At 50.9% G+C, this 16,842-nt stretch overlaps 2 protein-coding genes across 3 annotated transcripts; both read left to right on the top strand.

The window, feature by feature from the left end:
* The first annotated feature begins 535 nt into the window (after nt 1-535).
* Nucleotides 536-2,522, top strand: LOC102402381 (cathelicidin-5). Of its 2 annotated transcripts, none has more exons than XM_025271951.3 (4): nt 536-779; nt 1,410-1,517; nt 1,680-1,751; nt 2,331-2,522. In XM_025271951.3, the coding sequence occupies exons 1-4, from the start codon at nt 579-581 to the stop codon at nt 2,430-2,432; spliced, it is 483 nt and encodes a 160-aa protein (XP_025127736.3). In that variant the 5' UTR covers nt 536-578; the 3' UTR covers nt 2,433-2,522. The 2 variants fall into 2 exon arrangements, with proteins under 2 accessions (XP_025127736.3, XP_044789555.2); XM_044933620.2 differs by lacking the exon at nt 2,331-2,522 and adding an exon at nt 2,160-2,283.
* Nucleotides 2,523-8,662: 6,140 nt separating this feature from the next.
* Nucleotides 8,663-10,671, top strand: LOC102414941 (cathelicidin-6). Its single transcript, XM_025271956.2, has 4 exons — nt 8,663-8,964; nt 9,597-9,704; nt 9,846-9,917; nt 10,502-10,671. Exons 1-4 carry the CDS (start codon nt 8,764-8,766, stop codon nt 10,598-10,600), a joined length of 480 nt encoding a protein of 159 aa, XP_025127741.2. The 5' UTR covers nt 8,663-8,763; the 3' UTR covers nt 10,601-10,671.
* The last annotated feature ends 6,171 nt before the right edge of the window (nt 10,672-16,842 follow it).

The following is a 16,842-nucleotide window of genomic DNA, read 5'->3' as shown; positions in this document are numbered from 1 at the left end:
AGCCAAACCCCTGACTGGCTGAGGGCTGGTTCCAGAGGACTGAATAGTGTGGGATGGATGTCTGCCTAGGGACGGGCTAGAAATGTAAGTAGAAGGGGTACTTCTAGAAGGGGTTGGTACTGTTATCCATTCTTCAAGTGTTAAGTGATTGTCTCCTGGGTGCCAGGCAGTGCCTAGAGCTGGAAATGGAAAGGTGAATACACTCCTTTACCCTGAATCCTGACGAGACCAGAGTGTGGAGACAGAGGGGTTGTAGAGAGTGTTGGTCCCTGCGTCTCCTGAGGAGACAAACTTCTTGAGCAAGCCTGCCTGTGACATTTCCCATGGGGTCTAGGGGAGGTCAAGGTATTGTAGGAGATGGAGAAACCATTTCTTCACCGTGCACAGGAGACAAAATTCACTCACTGCCCTGCAGTCCCATGAGGCAACAGCAGGAGCTGAGGCAAGTCCAGCTCACACCCTGGGAGGAGGGCAGGGATGGGGTGGGTCAGGAAGGCTCCCGGTTGAACCTTTGCATCAGGGCCCAGAGTGGGCATAAAGGAGGATCCCTCAGGTTGGGAGGAGGCAGACTGGGGACCATGGAGACCCAGAGGGCCAGCCTCTCCCTGGGGCGCTGGTCGCTGTGGCTACTGCTGCTGGGACTGGTGCTGCCCTCAGCCAGCGCCCAGGCCCTCAGCTACAGGGAGGCCGTGCTTCGTGCTGTGGATCAGCTCAATGAGAAGTCCTCAGAAGCTAATCTCTATCGCCTCCTGGAGCTAGACCCACCTCCCAAGGAGGACGTGAGTTGGGGAGGGGGCTGGGAAGGGGATCTGTCTCCTGACATCCTCGGCCACACTGTCGCCCCTTCGCTCAGGCTGGTCCTCCTGTCAGGAAGGCACTTTTCCCACTATGTGGGTTCCCACCTCTTCCAGGAAACCTTCCCAGACCTGGGTCATCTCCCAGCACCAGGCTTCCTGTCTTAGCATCTCTGCTGTGGGAACAGGCGCCCTGCACACCTGGCTCAGGCTCCTTGGACTTCTGGGAGCTCCAGGGATGGGGGGGTCACAGGCTCTGTGAGGTGACTTCCCTGCTAATGTCCTCTCTGCACCTCGGTGTCTCCCTGCCAGGGAGGCCTCTGTCAGCCTGGAGGCTCCAGTGACAAGGGCCCTCCCTGCAGGCGGCCCTGACTTCCCTCAGCCCCTCTGAGGGGAGGCGCTGCCATCAGCGCTGCTGTGAGGGCCGCTCCTGCTCTCTGTGTGCCCGTGAGGCCGGGCACGGGCTCTGTCCCCTCCCCTGTGCTCCCAGCACCAAGCCCAGGGCCGGACACACAGGGGGCTGGAGAGGCTGCCATCCGGGTTGGGGACAGGGAGACAGATCAGAGAAGGAAACATGAGCCCGAGCCCAGTCTCCCCATTTTATTCCTGGATCAGGATGAGAATCCAAACATCCCGAAGCCTGTGAGCTTCAGGGTGAAGGAGACCGTGTGCCCCAGGACGAGCCAGCAGCCCGCAGAGCAGTGTGACTTCAAGGAGAATGGGGTGAGCCTGGGGGCTGAGACTGAGGGCTGGGATCAATGCTTCTCAGCGCGAGCTGAACAGGGAATTTCAGGGAAGGTTTCCAGCCCCTGGTGGGTGAGGTGAGGTGAGGCTGGGAGGTTATGACCCAGGGTTTCCAGTTTGACCTGGAGCCTCCCCTCCCAGCTGCTGAAAGAGTGTGTGGGGACAGTCACCCTGGACCAGGTCGGGAGTAACTTCGACATCACCTGTGCTGTGGTGAGTGACCCTTCCTGGGTTGCGAGGCTTCTGGGGGGTAGTGTGTCAAACGTTCTTTGGACCAATGACCCACTGCCTCATCCAGGGCAGAGAAAGGCCCTCCTACCCGGGCCTCTCCTTCCCCTGAGCCCCAGGTCTCTAGCCCTGGCTCTGCATCCCTTAGAGCAGGGGTTCTCTCCTGGGGTCCCCACCCGGGAACTGACAGGAAGGCAGATTCTCAGCACCACTCAAACCAACCGAATCCGACTCTGGGGTGAGGTCCAGCCATTTGTATTTTCACAAGGCCTCCAGGGGATTCTGACTGTGCTGAAGTTTGAGCGGCACTGACTCAAGTCATGAGCTTTCCGCCCCTGGGGCTTGTGACCCCAGAAAGCCCTATGTCATCTGTGGGCCTCCGTTTCCTCATAGGTCAGTGGTGTGGAGATTCAGCCAGAGGCTCCAACAGTTGCAGCCAGAGGGTGCCTGGGCCATAAAACCTCCTGAAATCGCCCAGTTCGTGGGGATGTCCAAGTGGGGAGGGTTCTGGTCTTACCCTGGGTCCCTCCCTCCACAGATAACCTGTTTCTTCTCGTTGCACAGCCCCAGAGTGTCGGGGGACTTCGAAGGCTGGGTAGGAAGATAGTACGTGCTTGGAAGAAGTATGGCCGATTTATTGTCCCAATAATCAGAATAATTGGGTGAATTGTGGGCCGAGGAAAGAGTCCTAAGGGTCTGCTGGCCCTGGGGAAGACTTCTGGACTCTGAGAAATAAATTCTTGTGAGAACAACTTCCTCCAGGCCTCAGTTTCAATTGTCTCCCCTTCTCCCACTTATCATGACTGAGTTGTTTACTCTGGGAGGCCCTCTGAGTTGGGGGTGTGTGTGTGTGTGTGTGTGTGTGTGTTTGTCTGTGTGTGTGTATGTGTTTGTGTGATCACCCCTGTATGTGTATGTGTGTGATCACTCCTGTGTGTATGTATGTGTGTGTGTGTGTGTGAGATCACTCCTGTGAACACAGAGAAGCCTGAGGCCCCTGTTCCTTCCAGGAGGGCACGGGGCAGGCAGCAGCCCCAGGAGCTCCAGAACTGCGTCTCCACCCTTGGGCCCCTCCCGAGCCCTTCACCTGCCCCTGCCCTCCTCCTCCAACACCCAGTAGGATGTAAGGAGACCTGCCGTGGGTGCAGAGCTGGTGGGGCTGCTGCTCCTGCTCACGTGGAGCTGACAGTCCACGAGGGGCCAGGCGCATCACCTTGCTAAACACTCACAGAGATGAAGTTCAGTCTCAGGGCTGAGCCTGCAGGTGCAATGCCCAGGACGTACCTCTTGCCCTCAACAATCTTAATTTTGAAATAGCCCATCCCTCCTGGCTTTTCCTGTGGCACTGAGACACATTACTATTTCTTCAGCTGGGTCCCAGACTGAAGCGGCGGGCTTGTGTTTAGGGATCAGTTCAGTTCCGTTCAGTTGCTCAGTCATGTCCGACTCTTTGTGATCCCATGTGCCAGGCCTCCCTGTCCATCACCCACTCCTGGAGTCCACCCAAACCCATGTCCATTGAGTCGGTGATGCCATCCAACCATCTCATCCTCTGTCGTCTCCTTCTCCTCCTGCCCTCTATTTTTCCCAGCATCAGGGTCTTTTCCAGTGAATCAGCTCCTCGCATCAGGTGGCCAAAGTATTGGAGTTTCAGCTTCAACATCAGTCCTTCCAATGAACACCCAGGATTGATCTCCCTTAGGATGGACTGGTTGGATTTCCTTCTAGTCCAAGGGACTCTCAAGAATCTTCTCCAACACTGCAATTCAAAAGCATCAATTCTTCTGCGCTCAGCTTTCTTTATAGTCCAACTCTCACATCCATACATGACTACTGGAAAAAGCACAGCCTTGACTAGACAGACCTTTGTTGGCAAAGTAATATCTCTGCTTTTTAATATGCTGTCTAGGTTGGTCATAACTTTCCTTCCAAGGAGTAAGCATCTTTTAATTTCATGGCTGCAGTCACCATCTGCAGCGATTTTGGAGCCCCCCAAAATAAAGTCAGCCACTGTTTCCACTGTTTTCCCATCTATTTCCCATGAAGTGATGGGACCAGATGCCACGGTCTTAGTTTTCTGAATGTTGATCTGTAAGCCAACTTTTTCACTCTCCTCTTTCACTTTCATCAAGAGGCTCTTTAGCTCTTCTTCACTTTCTGCCATAAGGGTGGTGTCATCTGCATATCTGAGGGTATTGATATTTCTCTCAGCAATCTTGATTCCAGCTTGTGCTTTATCCAGCCCAGCGTTTCTCATAATGTACTCTGCATATACGTTAAATAAACAGGGTGACAATATACAGCCTTGACGCACTCCTTTTCCTATTTGGAACCAGTCTATTGTTCCATGTTCAGTTCTAACTGTTGCTTCTTGACCTGCATACAGATTTCTCAAGAGGCAGGTCAGGTGGTCTGGTATTCCCATCTCCTTCAGAATTTTCCACAGTTTATTGTGATCCACACAGTCAAAGGCTTTGGCATAGTCAATAAAGCAGAAATAGATGGTTTTCTGGAACTCTCTTGCTTTTTTGATGATCCAGTGGATGTTGGCAATTGGATCTCTCGTTCCTCTGCCTTTTCTAAAAGCAGCCTGAACATCGGGAAGTTCACAGTTCATATATTGCTGAAGCATGGCTTGGAGAATTTTGAGCATTACTTTGCTGGTGTGTGAGATGAGTGCAATTGTGTGGTAGTTTAAGCATTCTTTGGCATTGCCTTTCTTTGGGATTGGAATGAAAACTGACCTTTTCCAGTCCTGTGGCCACTGCTGAGTTTTCCAAATTTGCTGGCATATTGAGTGCAGCACTTTCACAGCATCATCTTTCAGGATTTGAAATAGCTCAACTGGAATTCCATCACCTCCACTAGCTTTGTTCGTAGTGATGCTTCCTAAGGCCCACTTGACTGCATGTTCCAGGATGTCTGGCTCTAGGTGAGTGATCACACCATCGTGATTATCTGGGTCATGAATGGTACAAAATTTGCACCATTAAATACAAGTATCTTGTCCATCAGGGTGAAGAGCTCTGCATGAGGGTGTAAGAGACAAAGTGACACACAGGTCACATGTCTACTTGCCTGTGTGTTTCAGACACTGCCCATGTCCTGCCCACTCCCCACTCTCTAGTTGACCTTTGCTCTGGGGCAGATTGGAAGCACTGGGGAGCTTGCACCAAAGGAGTAGCTTCAACCAACCACTGGGGGGACATGATGGAAAAACACCTCCTCTTTCTTACTCCATGGGTGGCCCACTCCCAGAAGCGTCACACCTCTGCCTGAGGTCCCCAGCCTCAGGCCTGTCCTGTCCATTCAGTTTTACATCAGTGTTGACCATATGACCTGGTCCCTATGGACCAGGCCCTCAATATGCATATGTGACCACTGATAGCAGAAACGAAATGATGCTAACAATTTTTCCATCTCGACCCATGAGAAGGAGACAGAACTGGTCCCAGGCAATCGTGCAGAGGCAGGAAAGCACAGGGGAGGCCTTCCCTGGTAACTCAGCAGTGAAGAATCTCCCTGCAATGCCAGAGACCCAGGAGCCGCAGGTTCAATCCCTGGGTTGAGATGATCCCCTAGAGGAGGACATGGCAACCCACTCCAGTATTCTTGCTGAGAAATCCCATGGACAAAGGAGCCTGGCGGGCTACAGTTCATGGGGTTGCAAAGAGTCGAACATGACTTAGTGAATAGACCACCACCACCAGGAAAGCACAGGGAGGTTTCCAGGTTACCAAACACCCAGTAACCATGTGTGTTGCTAATTATTTGACTCAGGGAAAAGATACAGCTTGACCAAGAGGCCACTGGGGCAATATCTGGGCAGTGTAATGAGTTTGCACAAAACTCACTTCTCTTTTCTTCTCCAAGGCTGAGTGGTCAACCAGCATCTCCCATCCAGGCTGCCACCTTCCAAGGTGCCCTGGCCAAGGCTCCAAGGGTCCCACAGGGCAACTGAGTCCACAACCTCCCCGGGCCTCAGGGGCACATGGTGCTTCCCTGGCATTGATGGATTGGAGTGTTCTTGGCTTCAGCACTCCTCGGTCCCTTGGGCATAGTATTTCCCCCAGCTGTGCTCTCTTTTCCTCCCCACCTGGCGTTCAACCAGAGCACTGGGCAGGGAGTCCTGGAGGTCAAATCAGAAGGGATGTCCTGGACTTCCCTGGTGGTCCTGTGGGTAAGAATCTGCCTGCCAATGCAGGGGATGTGGGTTGGATCCCTGGTCCAGGAAGATCCCACACCAGGCAACTAAGCCCTTGGGCCACAGCTACTGAGACCTCACACTCTAGAGCCTGTGCTCCGCAACAAGAGAAGCCACCGCAACGAGAAGCCTGTGCACCGCAACTAGAGAGCAGCCCTTGCTCTATGCAACCAGACTAGCTGGTGGGCAGCAACGAAGACACGGTACAGCCAGAACTAACTAACTACATAAAAAGCACATTTTACTAAAAAAGCAAAACAGAAGAAGGGATGTCCTGAAGGCTTTGGGAGTCAAGAGGAGGAGGTACCACTTTTGGTTAAGGTCAGGGAAAATTTTGCAAGGTGGCATGTCAGGGCAAGCAGAGGCACCAGCTGCAGAGATGGGGGCCAAGCAGGAGGCTCCGAGATGGCTTGTGGTTGGAGTGGTCAAGGCAGCTTGAGACCTGCCCCGCAGGGCCGGGGTGTGGACACTGAGGAGCTCCGGGAGATCCAGACCCTGCTGTCAGGTGGGGATCTGTGTGCTCTGAAGGCGGAGGGTGAAGTGGTCAAATCAGCACTCTGCCTTGGCATCTAGAAATGGTGTGAAGGGTGGACAGTGGTCTGGGGAGAGCCTGAAAATCAGGAAACATGGAGTCTGGAGGTTGTGGCGTCACTGAGAGGAAAGGAAATGGGAGTAGGCCCAGGGCAGGGGTGACGGGAGGTCAGGGGAGTGTCCTTAGGAGGAAGAAGGAGCAGGTGGGACTCCCAGGCTTCCAGCTCAGGGCTCCTGTGGCAGCACCCAGCCAACAGCCCAGTGCGGACCACCAGGGTGTTCATGGGAGTCTTGAACCCAGAGGCACAGTCCAGTATGTGTGTGATGGGCACTGTTGTCTTGAGAAGTGCGGTCCCCAGAAACGTGTGATGATGGGGAGGAGGAGCAGTCTGGATGCTCCTGAGCCAGCCCTGCCTCCTAAGAGGACAGTCCTTGGAGGAGACTCAGCAGGAGCCCCCAGGGAGGAGGAAGGGACCCAGGAGGGCAGGGACAGGGGAGATGGGCAGAGAGCATATTCAGGTAGACAGAGTGTTTCCCCAGCACCTGTGAAGATAAAGAGGTTGAGTGTAGCAACAGGCCACAACTGCTGACATCTTTAGTGTGAGGAAGTCAGAGAAGAGTAGGAGAGGGGACAGGTGAAGCCGACCCCCTGACTGGCTGAGGGTTGCGGAGAGACAAGGATGGTCTGACCTTGTGACTGCTTGAGGACAAGCTGGATGGGTGACACTGTAGAAGGGATTGGAGCTGCCATCCACTCATCCAACTTTACCTATGTGCCTACTGGGTGCCTAGAGGAGGGGTTGTTGTTCAGTTACTCAGTTGCGTCCTACTCTTTGCGACCCCATGGACGCCGGGCTTCCCTGTCCTTCACTATCTCCCAGAGCTTGCTCAAACTCATGTCTATTGAGTCAGTGGTGCCATCCAGCCATCTTGTCCTCCGTTGTCCCCTTCTCCTCCTGCCTTCAATCTTTCCCAGCATCAATGTCTTTTCTAATGAGTCAGCTCTTCGCATCAGGTGGCCAAAATATTGGAGCTTCAGCTTCAGCATCAGTTCTTCCAATGAATATTCAGGGATGATTTCCTTTAGGATTGACTGGTTTGATCTCCTTTCAGTCCAAGGGACTCTCAAGAGTCTTCCCCAACACCACAGTTCAAAAGCATCAATTCTTTGGTGCTCAGCCTTCTTTATGGTCCAACTTTCACATCCATACATGACTACTGGAAAAACCATGGCTTTGACTAGATGGACCTTTGTTGGCAAAGTAACGTCTCTGCTTTTAAATATGCTATGTAGGTTTGTCATAGCTTTTCTTCCAAGGAGCAAGTGTCTTTTAATTTCATGGTCATAGTCACCATTCACAGTGATTTTGGAGCCCAAGAAAATAAAGTCTGTCAATGTTTCCATTGTTTCCCCATCTATTTGCCATGAAGTGATGTGACCAGATACCATGATCTTAATTTTTTGAATGTTGAGTTTTAAACCTGCTTTTCACTCTTCTCTTCACTTTCATCAAGGGGCTGTTTAGTTCCTCTTCGCTTCCTGCCATAAGAGTGGTGTCATTTGCATATCTGAGGTTACTGATATTTCTCCTGACAATCTTGATTCTAGCTTGTGCTTTATCTGGCCTGGTGTTTTGAATGCTGTACTCTGCATATAAGTTATATAAGCAGGGTGACAATATACAGCCTGGATGTACTCCTTTCCTAATTTGGAATCAGCCCATTGTTCTACGTCCAGTTCTAACTGTTGCTTTTTGACCAGCATACAGGTTTCTCAGGAGGCAGGTCAGGTGGTCTGGTATTCCCATCTCTTGAAGAATTTTCCACAGTTTGTTATGGTCCACACAGTCAAAATCTTTAAGGTAGTCAATGAAGCAGGTTAAATAGCAAATACACTCCTTTACACTGAATCCTGAGGTGTGGAGGCAGAGGGGATGTAGATAGTGCCTGGCCCCTCCATCTTCTGGAGGACTCAATCCTCTTGAGCAAGACTGCCTGTGACACTCCCTGTGGGGTCCAGGAAAGGCCAAGAAGTTGTCAGGAGATGGAGAAACCATTTCTTCACCTTGCACAGGGGCTTCCCTGCCCACTGTTCAGAAATCCCATGAGGCAACAGCAGGGGCTGAGGCAAGTCCACCTCACGCCCTGGGAGGAGGGCAGGGATGGGGCTGGTCAAGAAGACTCCTGGTAGAGTCTTTGCATCAGGCCCAGGCTTAGCATAAAAGCAGATCCTGCAGTCTGGGAGGTGGCAAACAGGGGACCATGGAGACCCAGAGGGCCAGCCTCTCCCTGGGACGGTGGTCACTGTGGCTACCGCTGCTGGGACTAGTGCTGCCCTCGGCCAGCGCCCAGGCCCTCAGCTACAGGGAGGCTGTTCTTCATGTTGTGAATCGCATCAATGAGTGGTCCTCAGAAGCTAATCTCTACCGCCTCCTGGAGCTAGACCCACCTCCTAAGGAGGACGTGAGTTGGGGAGGGGGCTGGGAAGGGGATCTGTCTCCTGACACCCTCAGCCACACTGTCGCCCCTTCACTCAGGCTGGTTCTCTTGTCAGGAAAGCACTTTTCCCTCTAGGTGGGTTCCCACCTCTTCCAGGAAACCTTCCCAGACCTGGGGCCCTCCCAGCACCAGGCTTCCTGTCTTAGCATCTCTGCTGTGGGAACAGGTGCCCTGCACACCTGGCTCAGGCTCCCTGGACTTCTGGGAGCTCCAGGGATGGGGGGGCGGTCACAGGCTCTGTGAGGTGACTTCCCTGCTAATGTCCCCTCTGCACCTCGGTGTCTCTCTGCCAGGGGGAGCTCCGTCAGCCTGGAGGCTCCAGTGACAAGGGCCCTCCCTGCAGGCGGCCCTGACTTCCCTCAGCCCCTCTGAGGGGAGGCGCTGCCATCAGCGCTGCTGTGAGGGCCGCTCCTGCTCTCTGTGTGCCCGTGAGGCCGGGCACGGGCTCTGTCCCCTCCCCTGTGCTCCTGGCACCAAGCCCAGGGCCAGACACACAGGGGGCTGGAGAGGCTGCCATCCGGGTTGGGGGCAGGGAGACAGATCAGAGAAGGAAACATGAGCCCGAGCCCAGTCTCCCCATTTTATTCCTGGATCAGGATGAGAACCCAAACATCCCGAAGCCTGTGAGCTTCAGGGTGAAGGAGACTGTATGCCCCAGTACGAGCCAGCAGCCCGCGGAGCAGTGTGACTTCAAGGAGAATGGGGTGAGCCTGGGGGCTGGGGGCATGGGTGAATGCTTCCCAAGCTGCTGAACAAGGGGTTTCAAGGAGATTTTTAGTCCCTGGGTGGAGCCTGGGAGGTTATGGCCTGGGGGTTCCAGTTTGACCTCCAGCCTCTCCTTCCAGCTGGTGAAGCAATGTGTAGGGACAGTCACTCTGGATGCGGTGAAAGGCAAAATGAACATCACCTGCGAGGAGGTGAGTGGCCCTTTCTGTCCTGCAGGAACCGCTAGGGTGATGGGTTGTGGAACATTCTTAGGACCAAAGACCCCCCTCCCCCATCCAGGGCAGAGGAGGGCCCTCCTACCCTGGCTGCTCCCTCCCGCAAGCCCCAGGTCTCCAGCACTGGTTCTGTGCCTCTTAGAGCGATGGTTCTCTAATGGGGTTCCCACCTAGGAACTGACAGAGATGCAGATTCTCAGCCCCACTCAGACGTCTAGGGTGGGGTGCAGCCATTTGTCTTTTCACAAGGTCTCCAGGAGATTCTGATGGTTTGAGAGGCACTGACCCAAGTAATGATCTTTTAGCCCCAGCTCGCTTCCATCTTTGCTGGGATGGGCTTGTGACCCTGGTAAGCCCCTTGTCACTTGAGGGCCTCAGTTTGCTCTTCTGTCTATAGGTGTAGGGATTCAACCTTGTGCTTCAAAGGTTGCTGCGAAAGGGCATGCTGGGGCTCCAAATCTCCTGGTGTGGGCCTGGGAGCTCGTGCATAGGTGCAGATGGGTCTGATCTTACCCCTGGTTCCCTTTCCCACAAGTAACCTGGTTCTTCCTGCTTCGTAGTTGCAGAGTGTTGGAAGATTTAAACGATTTCGTAAGAAGCTTAAGAAACACTTTAAGAAAATTGCTCCACTCATTGGCCCAATACTCCATTTGGGGTAAATTGTGAGCCCATGGAAGAATCCTGTGTGTGTCCTCCCTGGCTCAGGCTTTTGGATTCTGAGAAAGTAAAGTCTTCTGAAAACAGCTTCCTCCAAGCTTTAATTTCACTTGTCTCCTCTCACTTAGTGGGACCAAATATTTACTTCAGGGAGCCCTCCTATGTGTGTGTGTGTGTATGTGTGTCTGTGAAAGTGTTTTTTTTGGTGTGTGCGTGATCACAAATGTACAGTACAGAAGTGGTTGTTATTTCCAGGAGGGGATGGTGGGCAGGCAGCAGGGCTAAGAGATCCAGGACAGCATCTTTATTCTCAGGTCCTTCCATGCCCCGAACCCGACCATGAACATGCATATGTGAACACTGATTACAGCAACAAAAAATGAATGTATTTCATCTCAGACCTGGAGGAGGGAGATGTAATTGGCCCCTGGGGAGGTCAGCAGGCCTTGTCAGTGAGTCAAGTACAGGGCCTGATGTGGAGAAGGACCCAAGGTGTCCAGGGTGGTGGTACAACAGGTGGGAGGGTTGGGGCTGTGCTGTAAGCTCAGGAGAATCAAGGATTTTACAAAGTGGTCAGAGTAGCACAGGAGTCAAAGAGGTCCAGGGAGCTGACATATTGCATGCACATAGGAATTGTGCACTAACAATAAATGCACAACTTATGGAGTTTTTGCTATACAAGTACATGTGTGTAATGCACCGAAAGGCTTCCCTGGTAGCTCGGTGGTAAAAAATCTGCCTGTCAATTCAAGAGATGTGAGTTTGATCCCTGGATCAGGAAGATCCCCTGGAGGAGGAAATAGCAGCCCACTCTCATATTTGTGCCCAGAAAATCCCATGGACGGAGGAGTCTGGCCGGCTACAGTCCACGCGGTTGTAAAAGAGCCATACACATCTTAGTGACTAAGCAACACAATAGCATTGTGCCTAGAAATCTCTTTATCCCCCTTCTACTTGCTTCCCCATCTCCATAACCATGGCCCTGACTTTGGAACACTTAGGTCAGTGTAACCAGGATTTGAAATTCATAGAAAATTATATTGTAGCATATATAGTCTCATTTGCACAATTTTTTCATGCAACATGCTTGTGAGAACTCATCATGTTTTTGTATGTAATTATAGCTGGGGAATTTTTTATTGCTGACTTAGTATTCTGGGCTTCCCTGGTGGCTCAGTTGGTAAAGAATCCATCTGCAAAGCAGGAGACCCAGGTCCGATCCCTGGGTGGGGAAGATCCCCTGGAGAAGGAAATGGCAACCCACTCCAGCATTCCTGCCTGGAAAATCCCATGGACAGAGGAGCATGGCAGGCTACAGTCTATGGGGTCGCAAAGGGTTGGACACGACTTAGCGGCTAAACCACTACCACCTAGTATTCCACTGTTTGAATATAACAAATATATTTACTTTCACTACTGAGAAATATTTGTGGAGTTTATACATCATTGGTTTTAAATGGTTGCACTCTAGGGCACAGAATGGACATAGCATTCCCAGTCACACATGTCTGGAAGGTTTTCAGTTTCCAAGGCTAAAAGAAGATACAGGAGACATCTTGGTTCCTTTGTCCTTGGCCATGTGAGTGAGCATCCATGAGGGAGGCTTCTGAAGAGTGGGACTTCTGGGGGGACCCCGATAATGTATTGTGCTGTGCAGGATTTCTCCTAGAGAGCATGTTGAGGGGTACTATGGAGTGGGCAGCTGCTCTTTTCCCCAGGAGTTGGAGAAGGCTCTCTGGAAACTGACCCCTCTGACCCTCAGCTTCAAGGTCAGAGGGGGAAAATTTCTCCACGGAGGAGAGGAGGGCCTTCTGTGCATTTTACAGACAAGGAGAAGAAAGGGCAGCTTGTGAGAATCAGCTTTACGTTCACACCACTGGTCAGCAGGTTGGGCAGAGGGAGGGATGGGAAGTCAAGGCGCTCAGCCTTGGCCTTGCTCGTTCTCTTCACGACTTTGCTCTCTTTGACGGGAGGCCTTGGACTCTGGGCTGGAATGAGGACATATATAAACACAGATGAGGCTGTGCTTTGTCCAGTTAGGATTTAAGTGCAGAGCATGATGGGAAAGGATATCTGGCTCAACCAGACTGGGAGGGGAGATAGAGGAGGACTGGGAAAGGGGGGCGCCCCAGGGTGGGGACGAGGTAGTGACAACAGTCTTGCAGCAACCTCTGCCAGGATCTGTGCTCCCATCACTGGGCTGGTGATCCTCTATTGGGTTAGGAGGGGGCGTGGGCAGAGATCCCAGTGTCTAGTCCGACCATCTCAGGGCACAGCTGCTGCGGCCACAGAGGTCCTCGCACGCCTGAGGCTGCTCCTCTGTGCCCTCCTTTCCCTCTCCCCCTGCTTCTCTCTCTCTAAGCAAGAGCCTGCAGAGAGAACTGCAGGAAAATGGAGCCACAGGGGTTTCTCAGTTGTGTCTGGGGCCATGTGAATTGGGTTCACTCTCACTCACTGCTGAGAGTTCCACCAGAGCAGAATATTTGCAAGGAAGTCACAGCTGGTGAGAGGCAAACCGAGGATTCAAACTCCTGCCTGCCTGACTCCAGTGTCTAAGGACCTGGGTAGCCTCTGGGGGCAGCTTCTGGCCCCGCTGATATTAACAGCTGTTATGGAGCATCGCTTATGGGCCAGGTGCTTCCAAGTTCTTTTCCAAGGTGGACTCCTTTATCAGACCTTGTCCCTGAGCAGCCACCTGTCCCCATGAAAGATGGGGAAGGGGACTTCAGTGCTAAGGTTTAGGAAATGCAATGATGCAGAGGCAGGAAAGCACAGGGAGAGTGCCAGACACCAGTAACCACGCGTATTGCTGGTTATTTTCTAATATCAGATCAGATCAGATCAGATCAGTCACTCAGTCGTGTCCGACTCTTTGCGACCCCATGAATCGCAGCACGCCAGGCCTCCCTGTCCATCACCAACTCCCGGAGTTCACCCAGACTCACATCCATCGAGTCAGTGATGCCATCCAGCCATCTCATCCTCTGGCATCCCCTTCTCCTCCTGCCCCCAATCCCTCCCAGCATTAGGGTCTTTTCCAATGAGTCAACCCTTCGCATGAGGCGGCGAAAGTACTGGAGTTTCAGCTTTAGCATCATTCCTTCCAAAGAAATCCCAGGGCTGATCTCCTTCAGAATGGACTGGTTGGATCTCCTTGCAGTCCATGGGACTCTTAAGAGTCTTCTCCAACACCACAGTTCAAAAGCATCAATTCTTCAGTGCTCAGCCTTCTTCACAGTCCAACTCTCACATCCATACATGACCACAGGAAAAACCATAGCCTTGACTAGACGGACCTTTGTTGGCAAAGTAATGTCTCTGCTTTTGAATATGCTATCTAGATTGGTCATAACCAAGGAGTAAGCGTCTTTTAATTTCATGGCTGCGATCACCATCTGTAGTGATTTTGAAGCCCAGAAAAATAAAATCTGATACTGTTCCCACTGTTTCCCCATCTATTTCCCATGAAGTGATGGGACCGGATGCCATGATCTTCGTTTTCTGAATGTTGAGCTTTAAGCCAACTTTTTCACTCTCCACTTTCACTTTCATCAAGAGGCTTTTGAGTTCCTCTTCACTTTCTGCCATAAGGGTGGTGTCATCTGCATATCTGAGGGTATTGATATTTCTCCCGGCAATCTTGATTCCAGCTTGTGTTTCTTCCAGTCCAGCGTTTCTCATGATGTGCTCTGCATATAAGTTAAATAAACAGGGTGACATTATACAGCCTTGACGAACTCCTTTTCCTATCTGGAACCAGTCTGTTGTTCCATGTCCAGTTCTAACTGTTGCTTCCTGACCTGCATACAGATTTCTCAAGAGGCAGATCAGGTGGTCTGGTATTCCCATCTCTTGAAGAATTTTCCACAGTTTATTGTGATCCACACAGTCAAAGGCTTTGGCATAGTCAATAAAGCAGAAATAGATGTTTTTCTGGAACTCTCTTGCTTTTTCCATGATCCAGCAGATGTTGGCAATTTGATCTCTGGTTCCTCTGCCTTTTCTAAAACCAGCTTGAACATCAGGAAGTTCACGGTTCACATGTTGCTGAAGCCTGGCTTGGAGAATTTTGAGCATTACTTTACTAGCATGTGAGATGAGTGCAATTGTGCAGTAGTTTGAGCATTCTTTGGCATTACCTTTCTTTGTGATTGGAATGAAAACTGACCTATTCCAGTCCTGTGGCCACTGCTGAGTTTTCCAAATTTGCTGGCATATTGAGTGCAGCACTTTCACAGCATCATCTTTCAGGATTTGGAATAGCTCAACTGGAATTCCATCACCTCCACTAGCTTTGTTCGTAGTGATGCTTTCTAAGGCCCACTTGACTTCACATTCCAGGATGTCTGGCTCTAGGTCAGTGATCACACCATGGTGATTAGCTGGATCGTGAAGATCTTTTTTGTACAGTTCTTCTGTGTATTCTTGCTACCTCTTCTTAATATCTTATGCTTCTGTTAGGTCCATACCATTTCTGTCCTTTATCGAGCCCATCTTTGCATGAAATGTTCCTTTGGTATCTCTGATTTTCTTGAAGAGATCCCTAGTCTTTCCCATTCTGTTGTTTTCCTCTATTTCTTTGCATTGATCACTGAGGAAGGCTTTCTTATCTCTTCTTGCTATTCTTTGCAACTCTGCATTCAGATATTTATATCTTTTCCTTTCTCCTTTGCCCTTCGCTTCTCCTCTTTTCACAGCTATTTGTAAGGCCTCCCCAGACAGCCATTTTGCTTTTTTGCATTTCTTTTCCATGCGAATGGTCTTGATCCCTGTCTCCTGTACAATGTCATGAACCTCATCCCATAGTTCATCAGGCACTCTATCTATCAGATCTAGGCCCTTAAATCTATTTCTCACTTCCACTGTATAATCATAAGGGCTTTGATTTAGGTCATACCTGAATGGTCTAGTGGTTTTCCCCACTTTCTTCAATTTAAGTCTGAATTTGGCAATAAGGAGTTCATGGTCTGAGCCACAGTCAGCTCCTGGTCTTGTTTTTGCTGACTGTATAGAGCTTCTCCATCTTTGGCTGCAAAGAATATAATCAATCTGATTTCGGTGTTGACCATCTGGTGATGTCCATGTATAGAGTCTTCTCTTGTGTTGTCGGAAGAGGGTGTTTGCTATGACCAGTGCATTTTCTTGGCAAAACTCTGTTAGTCTTTGCCCTGCTTCATTCTGTATTCCAAGGCCAAATTTGCCTGTTACTCCAGGTGTTTCTTGACTTCCTACTGTTGCATTCCAGTCCCCTATAATGAAAAGGACATCTTTTTGGGGTGTTAGTTCTAAAAGGTCTTGTAGGTCTTCATAGAACTGTTCAACTTCAGCTTCTTCAGCGTTACTGGTTGGGGCATAGACTTGGATTACTGTGATATTGAATGGTTTGCCTTGGAAACGAACAGAGATCATTCTGTCGTTTTGAGATTGCATCCAAGTACTGCATTTTGGACTCTTTTGTTGACCATGATGGCAACTCCATTTCTTCTGAGGGATTCCTGCCCACAGTAGTAGATATAATGGTCATCTGAGTTAAACTCACCCATTCCAGTCCATTTCAGTTCGCTGATTCCTAGAATGTCGACATTCACTCTTGCCATCTCCTGTTTGACCACTTCCAATTTGCCTTGATTCATGGACCTGACATTCCAGGTTCCTATGCAATATTGCTCTTTACAGCATCGGACCTTGCTTCTATCACCAGTCACATCCACAGCTGGGTATTGTTTTTGCTTTGGCTCCATCCCTTCATTCTTTCTGGAGTTATTTCTCCACTGATCTCCAGTAGCATATTGGGCACCTACTGACCTGGGGATTGACTTGGGAAAAGGATACAATTTGACCAAAAAGCCTCTGAGGCAATACCTGGACTGTGAAACCACATCACACAGAGGCCTACCTCTCTTTCCTTCTCCAAGGCTGATGTGTAACCAGTGCCATCCATCCAGCTGCCACCTTCCGAGGGGCCCTGTCCAAGCCCCCAAGGGTCCCACAGGAACAACTGAGTCCAAGAATTACCCCAGACCTCACAACTACATGATCGTTCCTCCCAAGACCTGTACAAGAATTTCCTTCTTGGCCTGTGGCCCCTCTATTCCTTTGGTTCATTATCCTCCCAGCTGTGTTCTCAAACCGCCTCCACACTGGCCACCCCAGCGTGGTGTCCCAATCAGGGCACTGGACAGAAAGTCACTTGAAGTCAAATCAGAAGAGAGTTCCTGAAGGCTGTGGGATCCAAGAAGTAGAG

This window comes from Bubalus bubalis, chromosome 21 (assembly GCF_019923935.1).
Source record: "Bubalus bubalis isolate 160015118507 breed Murrah chromosome 21, NDDB_SH_1, whole genome shotgun sequence".
Taxonomy (NCBI): domain Eukaryota; kingdom Metazoa; phylum Chordata; class Mammalia; order Artiodactyla; family Bovidae; genus Bubalus; species Bubalus bubalis.
This window is presented reverse-complemented; position numbering and strand designations above follow the sequence as displayed.

Excerpts from the sequence above, each read along its gene's own strand:
- LOC102414941 (XM_025271956.2), top strand. The coding sequence starts at position 8,764 with ATGGAGACCCAGAGGGCCAGCCTCTCCCTGGGACGGTGGTCACTGTGG. Across the intron at positions 8,965-9,596 it reads ACCCACCTCCTAAGGAGGAC|GATGAGAACCCAAACATCCC; the intron begins GTGAGTTGGGGA and ends TTCCTGGATCAG. Across the intron at positions 9,705-9,845 it reads GTGACTTCAAGGAGAATGGG|CTGGTGAAGCAATGTGTAGG; the intron begins GTGAGCCTGGGG and ends CTCTCCTTCCAG.
- LOC102402381 (XM_025271951.3), top strand. The coding sequence starts at position 579 with ATGGAGACCCAGAGGGCCAGCCTCTCCCTGGGGCGCTGGTCGCTGTGG. Across the intron at positions 780-1,409 it reads ACCCACCTCCCAAGGAGGAC|GATGAGAATCCAAACATCCC; the intron begins GTGAGTTGGGGA and ends TTCCTGGATCAG. Across the intron at positions 1,752-2,330 it reads TCGACATCACCTGTGCTGTG|CCCCAGAGTGTCGGGGGACT; the intron begins GTGAGTGACCCT and ends CTCGTTGCACAG.